Genomic DNA, 12937 nt, shown 5'->3' with positions numbered 1-12937 from the left:
TTGGTACCAGCACGCAGCCCTGCTTCATGTCGCTGTTGATGGGGAAGGAGTCTGAGGAGGATCCATCATACATGACTGTTCCCTTCATATAAGCATGGAAAGAGATTATCATACTGTGGAGTTCTGAGGGGCAGCTGATCTTCCTGAGAAGTTCAGATAGGCCCTTCCTGCTGACCAGGTGAAAGGCCTTGGTGAGGTTGATGAACATCATGTAGAGTGGCTGACCTTGCTGTCTGCTCTTCTCTTGGAGTTGTCTGAGGGGGAAGATCATGTCAGTTGTTGACCTGCCTGCTCTGAAGCCACACTGGGATTCCAGGTACACACAGTCCACCAGCAGCTGCAGCCTGTTGAGGAAGATGCTGGAGTACACTTTGACAACTATGCTCAGGAGCGAGATCCCTCTGTAATTGTTACAGTCACTGCGGTCACCCTTGTTTTTGTAAATGGTCACAATGTTGGCATTCCGCATGTCTTGGGGGACTGCTCCTTCTGCCCAGCAGAAGCAGAGTTGCTTATGCAGCAGCTGAAGCAGTGTTGGTTTCACATGTTTGATAGCTTTACGCTGGATGCTGTTGCTACCTGGTACTTTTGTCATTTGGGAGGGAGTTGATGGTTTTGCTGAGCTCCTCAAAGGTGGGCACTTTGTTGAGCTCCTCCATGGTGGGCAGTTTCTGTATGCTTCTAAGGGCCACATCGGTGACTTAAGTTTCTTGGGAGTACAGCTCTGAGTAGTGCTACACCCATCTGGCCATCTGTTGCTCATGATCTGCGATCTTCTCTCCCGTTAGAGATTTCAGGGGGGTGACCCCTTTCACTGTAGGGTCTAGGGCCTTCTTGATGCCACTGTACATGCCTCGGATGTTTCCAGATTGGATTCCTTCACACAGTTGCTGCCAGTACTCATTCCTGCAATGTCTGGCAAAGCATTGGGTGGTGCATTGGGCACTTCTGAGGGCAGCAAGCATCTGTTCATTGGGGCATTGTTTGTAAATTATGAAGGCTTTTCATTTATCCTCGATTATTGGTTCCATCCTTGAAAGGTGTGCATTGAACCTATCCTGGCTGGGTCGTTCCTTCTTGCCAAATGTGGACATGGCTGTGCTATAGATGGCATCCTTCATGGCATTCCACTTGGCTGTGGCATCATGCTCTGGCAGGTCTTGGAGAGCCTGGTCCAGGGCGGACACTTACTACTCCACCTTGGAGGGGACTGACATCTGTACAGTGTTGATGCAAAGGTGACCTTTTGGTTTGGAGTGGTGTAGAGTGTGTTCCTGTAGGCATACCCTGTACAATTGTAGCTTCTGGTGGAGAGGATGCTGTTCAGGGCAGAGTGCCTGGTGATGACCAAGTCATGCTGGTGCCAGTTATGAGACCTGGGGTGTTTCCATAACACTTTGTGTTGTGGCTTACATTTGAAGAAGGTATTTGTAATGCACATGGGGTGGACAGCTCCAGCAGACTCTGACCATTTTCATTGGTCTTTCCAGTGCCATGATGTCTGAGGCAGGTAGGCCATGACTCGTGGTCTGCACCTACTCTGGCATTAAAGTCATCAAGTAGGAACAGTGGCTCGTCTTTAGGATATCCATTGATCTGTTTGCCCAACTGCCCATAGAACAGATCCTTTTGGTCTTCTGAAGATGTGAAGGTGTGGGCATAGAACCTGAGGAAATTGACAGGACTTGCAGCAGTGTCAAGGCAGGACAAGAGACAATCAGTGCCCTTTGAGGGAGGTACAGCTGAGACCAGGAGGATGTTTTTGATGGCAAAGCCATCTCATTGCTGGCGGGCTCCTCAGGTTCTCAACACTTCCAGAAGAAGGTGTACTTTTCCTCTCCGAGGGAGCTGCTGGAGGTGAGCCTGGTTTCCTGGAAGGCAGCTATGCTGACATTTAGTCTGGTGAGTTCTCTGTTGATGATGGCTGTCTTCCTGGTGTCGTCCACCTCCCTGAGGTCATCAGAAATGCCCGTGCAGATGGTGCACACATTCCAGCTTACGAATTGAAGAACTGGAGTAATCTTTGTTGGTTTCTTGTTTTTTTTGTGTCTGGTGCAGAGTTTCCATCTGCTTATCATGCTGAGCATCACAATGAGATCCAGGCACCCACTGGAGCAGGCAGACATGGCGGGCCAACACCTTACTGACTGGGGCCTGCCTGGCTTTGAGGCAGGTGGTAGTCAGCCAGTGGGACGCGATGATCCCTCCCACTGTTGAAGCTGACACATGGCACCCCTTTCCTACGCCAATCGGGTGGGACTTATAACCCATAGACTGCCAGCTTCCATGTTGTTTCCTCACTCAGGAGCGAGGCTGAAGTGGTCTTTCCAGGGTGCAAGCCTGGGCTTCAAGTATGGAGATCCTGAGCATGACATTTGGCACCAGTTTGAATGCAGGAGCTGCCAGAAGGAAGTCATAATTGACACTCACCCCTCTTAGGGGCTCGACTCTAGATTTTCTGTCTGGGTTTACTCCCATAGCCTTGCCTTCTCTTGAAGATATCCACATGGCAGTGGAGCAGTCATCTTTGGCACTTCATGGGTTTGAGCTAAGAGTTTCCTTCTCCTAGATGAACTGCCTGACAAGGCTAATGATCTCCATCTGCCTGGGTATGGAGTCTGAGTTTTCCTTCTCTTAGACTGGCTGCCTACCAAGGCGAGGGTAAGAGACGCTTCACTTTTCTTTGGAGAGCAGGATATCAGGCCCCGACCTCACACACACCCCACATTTAAGAAATAGGAGCGGAATAATTTAATCAATACATTATTTGTTTCCGCTTGATTTGCGAAGTTTAATCCTGTGTAATGGTAGATTTCTCCAATTAAATTTTTTATTTCAAGTCAGATCTAGCATTAGCAGGTTATATGGAATACATCTTTCAGGAGCATACTAGTAATAAAAATTAATGAAACAGAATTGAATGAAAACTTAGGGAACATAAAGCCATATTGATAGACTGTGCACGCTTCATTTTAAAGTATTAAATTGGATATGTGACAGTTTTGCAGAGTGATGATAAAGGTTTTGATTGATTTCTATGGAGTTGAAGTTAGTATCTAGTATGATTGAAGTCTCATCAGTTGGTGTTTGTGTCTTACAATAAGCCTGACGTTGAATGTACTGTCATGAACTTAATTAAAGGAGGGGGGAGGCCAGAGGCTATCAGATTTTGTCTACAGTAATACCATTATGACAGATTCGGTAATATGTGATAACATCATTCATTCTTACTGCAGACCATATAATCCATACTGAACTACAATCATTCTTACTGTATAGCAGATATAACTCACACCAAGTACAACAACAACAATAACAACAACAACAATAACAACAACAACAACAACAACAACAACAATAATAATAATAATAATAATAATAATAATAATGATAATAATGATAATCTGGTAATAATAATAATAATGATAATAATAATAATATGAATAATCTGGTAATAATAATAATAATAATATCACTCCCTCCTCCATATAACTCATACTGAACTACAGTAATAATAATATAATAACTAAATCACTTGTCAGGGGCCCTGGGTGGCAAAGTGGTCTAAAGTACTTGCCTTTACTGATCACTTCCATCTCACCTTTGTTCATGTGGGTTCAAGTCTTGGGCTTGGCCAATGTGCGTATGCCAGTAGGTTCCTGTGGGTTGGCAGTTCTTACTGGGTTTTTTCCAGATTCTTTCTCCACCAGTTATACTGGTCACTATGTATGGCCCATCATGCATTAAAAATTGGCGTGAAACTACAAAAGACCAATTAACAACATCAATCATGCAATCCCATATAATACATACTTAGCTACAGTAAGATATTTTGTCATTGACACTTTTTAAACGCTTTGTAGAGACTGGAAAACTAAGAGATTTTGTTTTAATAATAAATCCAGATGCTTATCATGACATGCTATTAATTTTTACTTATTTGTGTAAGCATGCACAAAAAGTGCATAACAGGCACACAAGTCAGATTACTTGTTATAATTGAGACTTGTGATAACTCCATCAGTTGCAAGCAACAGTGACAATTTTTTATCCCTGCACTTTTTGGAGTAAAAAAATTGGAAATATTATCATACCTCTGTCTCTCCATCCATATGTCTGTCCATAATTTGTTGCCAGGTCTTGTCCCAAATTGCTTTGTGGAAATTCATGAAGCTTCAAAGTTATGTTTGTCCCCATTAGGATCACTTGTGAGAGGACTGTCATTATTGAGTTCCATGACTCAAATCCCAGTAAGGTGTTCAGTACTGGAATGTACAAAAGTTTCCATTACAGTGTCGTTTCAAAAGGTTTTTGGGACCAAATTTCGTATATGCAGCCATATCAGGAAGACTGATTGGGTATGTTATAGATTTTGCGTTGTGACCCTTAGATCATATTTTGTGGGTGGGGGTGATTGTCAGCAGAATATGAAAAAATTTGACAGAAAGCATGTTGACATTAAGCAACTTTCAAATTTATACAAATCATGTTATTTAACCATCAAATATGGCCACCATTACTAAAAATGGAAAATCCTTTACATGACTCATTATCAAAAACCACTTGGCAGAATTAAATTTTTACAGAACACATTCTGTCTTGAAGGGCTTTTAAAAACACATAAAAATGATATAAATCATCAAATATGGCTGGCTTAACTAACTAAAACTTAAACAACCTTTACCATATATACTTGCATATGAGTCCAACTGCAAACTGCACAGACTAAGATCACCCATCACATAACGCACCAACAGATCTGGGTCTGTGTAGATTGTTTAACACAGACTGCAGTTTCATTGTGCTGCAGCAGAGCTGGATCTTTGTTGTTTGCAGTTTGACATGACTTATAAGCGAATATATACGGTAATAGATTTTTCTAAATAAATGATAAACAAAATTTTACCATATTTGACAGAAAGTGTCCTAGATTGAATGCCTTAAAGATACTTCACAAATGATAATGCTTGTTGCTGACATGTCACTCTGAGAAAGAAAAGTCAGAAACAGGTTTTTATAGCAAGAGTCTCATTTTGTCCAGCCCATCTTTTTGTAGCAAGTTGTTATGTATATTTGATTTAGTTATATCTGATTTAATATATATATTTTTAAATTTAATTGTTTGTCAGTTTTATTTTTTTATATTTTTCATTACATGCTATTGTAATGTAAATTTATTCACTGGAGATGATATTTTCCCAAAAAATCAGTTGACCTGAATCATTCATTCATAAACAACCAAACTTTGACCTAGACCCTGACCTTGATTCAAAATTAGTAACAGCCATGTAAATAAGTTCTATTTTTATTTTAAAATGATTGGTTGTTGTCTAGGTCATAATGGGACTATGTTGTTTAAGATGTAAACAATGTTTAGTTTTTATTTCTTAGAGTAAAATGATTGGTTTTCATCAAGGTCATGTTAGGCATACGTGATATAAAAATGTGACCATCTCTGGGCTACTGAAATTAAGCTGGGCTACCAAAAAGAAACTAGTAGCACTTTACCGTAATATGTTGGAATTTATTTTATCATAACTAATAAAGGCATTGCTAGAAAAAAGAAACTGGTAACTCTTGGACATTATGTTTTCCACTTTGTTATAACGTACTGAATTTAAGTAGAGCTACCAAAAAAAAATGGCAGCTCTTTACAAACATAATTTTGAATTTGTTACACCTGTTGAATTTATACTGGGCTAGAACAAATAAACTTGTAGCCTCTTGCCATCATGTTTGAAATTTTATATACCATACTGAATTTAAGCAGGGCTACCAGAAGAAACTGGCAGATCTTTTCCATCAAAATTTTAAATTTCTTAACCTGCTGAATTTATATTGGGCTAGTACAAATAAAACTAGTAGCCTCTTGCATCATGTGTGAATTTTTTTAAACCGATCTCTTGACAAAATTTAGAAACAAGGAATAACACATATGAACATGAACTGTATTGTGTCAGTAAGTTGTAATTCTCTTTAAGTACTGAAAAGAATCTATCATTTGATTTTAAACTTTAGAGACACTGATAACTTTCTAACATTTAATTTTTCATGCATTGCTCTCAGAAGCCATGTCAGTCAACAGGCAAATATTGTATTATTTATGTATTTTTAATGCTTCACTATCAGAAACCATGTCATTCAGTAGGCAGATATTGCATTATTTATTTATGTTTCAGATTCTGACTGGAAGTTGCTATTGATTCGCCAGCGGTCCTGTATTGGAAAGATTGCAGGAGGGCACAACATTTATAAAATCAACAAAATTGCCATGCTGTCATTGTCTGAAGCTGAGCCTGATGTGGAGCTTGAGGTATCTGTTTGGACTCATTTGGAGATCTTGCCATCCAGTGAGAGCTGAAAAATAAGTCCACCCTAAAAAAAGAACACCTATAGGCTTCCTTGATTGATGAATCATATAGATGACAGGGAATTTATCAGGAGTCTTTTACTTATTTGTACAGCTTTAACAGCAAGAAAATTTAGCATTAATTAGCCTATTTGGAAAAATGTGCTGATGAACTTCATGCCAACTTGTACTAGTGATTGTCAGAGATAAAATGTACATCATTCTTTATAAAGAATTAGCAAGTACTTTCTTAAATTTACCATTTGATACACCATTCTATTACCGAAATTGAAATGGCTGTAATTTTGAATAAGATTAGCCTAACAAAAGTCCATATTAATGTTCAAAGTAAGGTATGAACTTTGTCCACAGTATTTGAATGGTATGTTTTGTTTTAATTTAGAAGAACAGTGCTAAAGACCTAAAGTGAGATCAATAACAAATAATCATTGCAAAACACCAATTTTAAAAACAAATACTAATAAAAAATCGTTTGCTTAATCCAGTGCTCTTCTATGAATGAACTCCCAAAAACAATTAGAACAGAAATAAATCTAAATGTGTTCAAAACAAAATCGAATAGCTACTGTCTCAAAAGGCAGTTTTCATTGTAAATATTGAAATACATGCACTCCAGTTTATTCTGATAATGCATTTCATATACACTTTGTGCTTTTTTACTTTATGTACTTAAGTTTGGTTATATTTACAAGTTATCCTCAGTTATCCTCAGGTCCTCAGGGTAGAATAGTATACTATAACTGAGTTACTCTCATTAAATAAAGTATTTATTATTATTATTATTATTATTATTATTATTATTATTATTATTATCATTATTATTATTATTGGTAAACTGGTATTCAGGACAGTTTTATGAGTTGGCTTTTTCATATGTCCTCATCTGGATTACTGGTCAAGTGATATTGAGTTGGATGTTTTCTATGTCCTCATCTGGATTACTGTTCAACTGATGTTGAGTTGGATGTTTTCTATGTCCTCATCTGAATTACTGTTCAACTGATATTGAGTTGGATGTTTTCTATGTCCTCATCTGGAGTGCTGGTCAAGTGATATTGAGTTGGATGTTTTCTATGTCCCCATCTGAATTACTGGTCAACTGATGTTGAGTTGGATGTTTTCTATGTCTTCATCTGGATTACTGGTCAACTAATATTGAGTTGGATGTTTTCTATGTCCTCATCTGGATTGCTGGTCAAGTGATATTGAATTGGATGTTTTCTATGTCCTCATCTGAATTACTGGTCAACTGATGTTGAGTTGGATGTTTTCTATGTCTTCGTCTGGATTACTGATCAGCTAATATTGATTGGATGTTTTCTATGTCTTCATCTGGATTGCTGGTCAAGTGATATTGAACTGGATGTTTTCTATGTCCTCGTCTGGATTATTGGTCAACTGAGATCGAGTTGGATGTTTTTTATGTCCTCATATAGATTACTGGTAAAGTGATATTGAGTTGGCTGTTTTCTATGTTCTCATTTGGGTTACTGGTCAACTGAGATCAAGTTGGATATTTTCTATGTCCTTATCTGGATTACTGGTCAACTGATATTGAGTTGGATGTTTTTTATGTCCTCATCTGGATTACTGTTGGCTGTTTTCTGTGTCCTCATTTGGATTACTGGTCATCTGATGTTTAGTTGGATGTTTTCTATGTCTTCATCTGGAATACTGGTCAAGTGATATTGATTTGAATGTTTTCTATGTCCTCATCTGGATAGTGGATTACTGGCCAAGTGATATTGAGTTGGATATTTTCTATGTCCCCATCTGGATTACTGGTCAAGTGATATTGAGTTGGATGTTTTCTGTGTCCTTATATGGATTACTTGTCATCTGATATTGAAAGTTTTGTATGTCTTCATCTTGTCTTAATTACTGGCAAACTGAAATCGAGTTGGTTGTGTCCAATGACCTCATCAGGATTACTGGTAAAGTGTTACTGTCCTGGAGGTTTTCTATGTCCTTATGATAATTACTGGTAAAGTGATACTGAGTTGGACGTTTCCTGTGCCTTTATCAGGATTTATATTTATAATACACTGATATTACCATACTCTGACCCACTTAGATTTTTTGCATGTAATCTGCAAGTGAAATATAACACATAACATCATAATAGATACTCATGTCATTTCATGATGTTACAAAAAATTTACATAATGTTAGCAGTATGCAGTTTAAGTTTGGCTAAGCAAATACAATTTAAAATGATTTATTGAAAAAAATTATGTTTCATCGTATGATAAATGGATTCTTACATTGTCCTCATTTCAAACAAAAATGTATGAAACTTGTATGATTTCTGTATTTTGGTTGAAAAGGTTTAAAACTTGTTTTATAAATATTTACATACATGTAGTTGAAAAGAGCATAGTATTCCTGTTTGAATCTGGATTGAATTGCCTGTCTCCAGTTACAAATTAGTATTTTTTTATGAGAATCGAGGTTGAATTGCCCTGTCTCAAGTTACATCATCATATTCATGTCCAAATCCAGATTAAATTGCCCTGTCTCCAGTTAACAGCATAGTATTCCTGTGAGAATCAGGATCTAAATGCCCTGTCTTCATTTACAGCATACGCCTATCCCTCGATAACTTGCGCACAACGGGGTCCACAAACATAGACCGCACTATAAACGAGGCACGAGTTACCGAGGGACCTCCAAAAATTAAAAAAAAAAATGCTTTGCCATAGAGAAAACCATGGGGTGGGGGAGCGGTGTTAGGGAACTGGGCAGTTTATTGACTGAATCTTCATTTTACAATCACGTTAATAATAATTTTTAATAATGCACTTTTTCTAATGAAGTTGTTCGTTATTCTGTTTAAATAACATTTATTTTCAAAATGTCCAACATATGAAAGATTGTTCCAGCTGGTTTCAACAACCTTCACATGTATGGGAAAAAAAATCTGTGTATTACATCACTGCTTTTTGTTTTCTTGACGAGTCTGGTTCCCGTTGTGGTGTTCAATATTATCCTGCCAAATCAGGAGTCCACAGGGCAGGGAACTAGACTAACTGTTGATACACCACCAAACGAGATTTCTTTTTTTCAAAAACACATTTATTTCGTGAGACAATTGTTTACATCGAAACTAAATTTATGCAGTGTTCATTTAGTACCATAATGATGTTGTGATTTCATTGGAAGTAATAATGAAACTTCTTATCATCCTTGAGGATATCTCTAAGTGCCAGTTCAAATTCTCTGAAACTCGCTTGCCCACAATGGTCCGTATCTGTGAAATCAAGCTCTTTATTTTATTAAGTATTCATTTCGCTTGGCTGCCTTGTTATCTTTGATCACAGTGATGAAAGAGTCAGCTAATTTAAGGTAGCTTATGTTACATGCACAATAAAATTTATAAGTGTTCGAATTATCAAATGAAGTTAGTTCACCTGACATACGACTGGGGCCGCTAGATTTTAAGCTTGTAGGATTTTCGTGCCTTTTAACATTTCATTTATTCCACCTTCTTTATTTGATTCAAAAGACATAAGTAACATGTTAATACAGAGGAGGCCAGCTTTTATTTCAGTGCAACAATACAACAAATACATCCAGAAGTCAATTATCAAAACACGGTCGCTACTTAATTAGGTTCTCACAGAAACGCTCGTGGACATAGCTATTATAGTAGATTGACTTTAGGTTTAATTACAAGAGGACACATTGCATTTATGACAATTACACTTAAAAGGAACTAAAAGATAGAACTAGAACACAAATTTCAATTGATAAAAAGTTATTTAATTTGTGTTTAAGTACTGCCTCCACTCCGCGTAAATGACATTTTCATTAATCGAGGTTTCCTTACATATCGTTAAATGCGGTGTACTAGGAGTGTCGTTTGGAAAGAAAATGTAAAAACTTGTACGACCTATTTTTAAATTTGATATTTCAAAGTGTTGATTAAAATTTCCAGGTCCTATTTACTGTTTTTGATGAGCAATACATCAAAGTTTCTGTTACCAATTTTGATCACGATCTTCTTCAAGTTCAACAAATAGGGATCAGTTTTTAGGGTATTTTCTGGTTTAAAAAATGGGAGCCACACCTGACCCCGCATTATAAGCGGGTTCGCGAGTTATCAGGGTGTGAGTTATCGAAGGAGTGGTGTAGTATGTTAGGGCAATTAAATCTTCATTCTCATGTCTCCAGTTACAGAATAGTATGTTATGAGAATTAAGATTAAATTGCCCTATCTCCAGTTACAGCATAGTATGTTATGAGAATTAAGATTAAATTGCCCTATTTCCAGTTACAGCTTAGTATGTTATGAGAATTAAGATTAAATTGCGCTGTCTCCAGTTACAGAATAGTATTCCTATCCAAATCAAAATTAAATTGCCTTGTCTCCTGTTTTGTAATGGTTCAGAATGTTCACACTGACAGGTGTAGACAAAGTAAAAATACAAATTAAAACACTCATTGAAGTTTTACAAATGTTTTATAACTGTTTAACATGATCCACACAGTCCTATATCAGTGCAATCAATGAGTGATGCCTGACACACTCCTTATCAATGCAATTAATGAATGATGCCTGACACTCCTGTATCAATGCAGTATTTTATGAGAATCAAGATTAAATTGCCCTGTCTCCAGCTTCGGCACATTATTCCTGTGAGAATCAAGATTCAGTTGCACTGTCTCTGGTTACAGCATAGTATTCCTGTAAGAATAGAGATCCATCTCGGCTCTCACCAGTTACAGCATAGTATTTCTGTCCAAATCAAAATTAAAGTTTCCTGTCTCCAGTTTTGTAACCGTTCAGAATATTCACACGGACAGAGACATAAAATTCCCATTTACAATTTACAAATGTTGTAACTATTTAAAACTATCCACACTGTCTTGTATCATTGCAATCAATGAGTGATGCCTGACATTGCTGTATCAATGCCTGACACACTCCTCTATCAGTACACTCATGAGTGATGCATGCCATGTTCCTGTATCAATGCAGTCAACTAGTGTTTACTGATACAGTCCTTTACCAATGCAATCAGTAACTGTTGACTGACACAATACTTTATCAATGCAATCCATCACTGTTGACTGACAAAATACTAGATCAGTGCAGCCAGTGACTGTCAACAACATAATACTGTATCAATGCAATTGATGACTGTTGACTGACACAATTCAGTATCAAGGCAATAGTGACTGTTGACTGACACAATACTGTATCAATGCAATCAGTGAATATTGACTGATACAATGCTGAATCAATGCAATCAGTGACTGTTGACTGACACAATACTGTATCAATGCAATCACTGACTGTTGACTGACACAGTACTGTATCAAGGCAATCAGTGAGTAATTTCGGACACAGTCTTGTATCAGTCAGTTGGCACAATCCTGTTAGGTATCAATGCACAGGAAATTACTTTACTCTCTTTATAAATATCATATGGAATGTATACTCAGTCTATGGTTGTATTTACAGCTTTGTCGAAAACACCACTTTGGTTTGAAGAAAGTGGATAAGATTTCTGTCCACCAAGATGGAAGCCAAAACAAACTTCCATTTCAAAAGATGGTCAGCAATATCAAATCTGCAGCTGAAAATGTCAAACCTAAAAAGGTAGGGTACACTTTATTAGTCCTCATGATTTTCAATGAAAACCAGACAATGATTCGTCACCACAGTGTGTACAGCAGTCAGTTTATATTAAGGAACTGTACTAATGAAAAATTATATCTTATATGTGTCTTTTGGGCATATGCACACATGCACACACACTTGAGATATGCATGCATACACATGACAATAAATACACACATGCATACACATATGGCAGTGCATACATACATGCACACACATAACATACACATAACACACATGCAAGCACATGTGTACTCACATAGAAACAAAGAGGTTCCATTGATTTTCATCTTTGGATGTCCTTGACTTCTTTGGTTGGATATTTGGGAATCCTATCTAAAGCCTAGAAATTCCATTGTTGCAGTTACCACAACAAATGAAACCATACATTTTTTAACGATCTCCAAGCCAAAATCTTAACTGTATATATTTTTACCAGTTGGCCTAGTTAAGGTATACTTTCAAATATTGATATAGTTTAAATGGATATAATGTACTTTATAAAGTCTTAGATGTATAACTGCTTACAAACTTTGATTTAGCTTAAATGGATATAATGTACTTTATAAAGTCTTAGATGTATTACTGCTTACAAACTTTGATTTAGCTTATATGGATATAATGTACTTTATAAAGTCTTAGATGTATAACTGTTTACAAACATTGATTTAGCTTAAATGGATATAATGTACTTTATAAAGTCTTAGATGTATAACTGCTTTCAAAGATTGATTTAGCTTAAATGGATATAATGTACGTTATAAAGTCTTAGCTGTATAACTGCTTACAAACATTGATTTAGTTTAAATGGATATAATGTACTTTATAAGGTCTTAGATGTATAACTGCTTACAAACATTGATTTAGTTTAAATGGATATAATGTACTTTATAAGGTCTTAGATGTATAACTGCTTACAAACATTGATATAGTTTAAATGG

At 36.9% G+C, this 12937-nt stretch overlaps 1 protein-coding gene across 1 annotated transcript in view; it reads left to right on the top strand.

Annotated features, from left to right (window-relative positions):
- LOC149795011 (phosphatidylinositide 4-phosphatase SAC2-like) overlaps nucleotides 1-12937 on the top strand; it is a 91372-nt gene that overhangs the window by 52315 nt on the left and 26120 nt on the right. Inside the window, exons 3-4 of the mRNA XM_089964676.1 lie at nucleotides 6180-6313; nucleotides 11838-11975. Of these exons, the coding sequence (XP_089820802.1) occupies nucleotides 6180-6313; nucleotides 11838-11975 (272 nt within the window). The remainder of the gene's footprint in view (nucleotides 1-6179; nucleotides 6314-11837; nucleotides 11976-12937) is intronic.

Source organism: Sinohyriopsis cumingii, chromosome 7 (genome assembly GCF_028554795.1).
Source record: "Sinohyriopsis cumingii isolate HCF-2022 chromosome 7, ASM2855479v2, whole genome shotgun sequence".
Taxonomy (NCBI): Eukaryota; Metazoa; Mollusca; class Bivalvia; order Unionida; family Unionidae; genus Sinohyriopsis; species Sinohyriopsis cumingii.
This window is presented reverse-complemented; position numbering and strand designations above follow the sequence as displayed.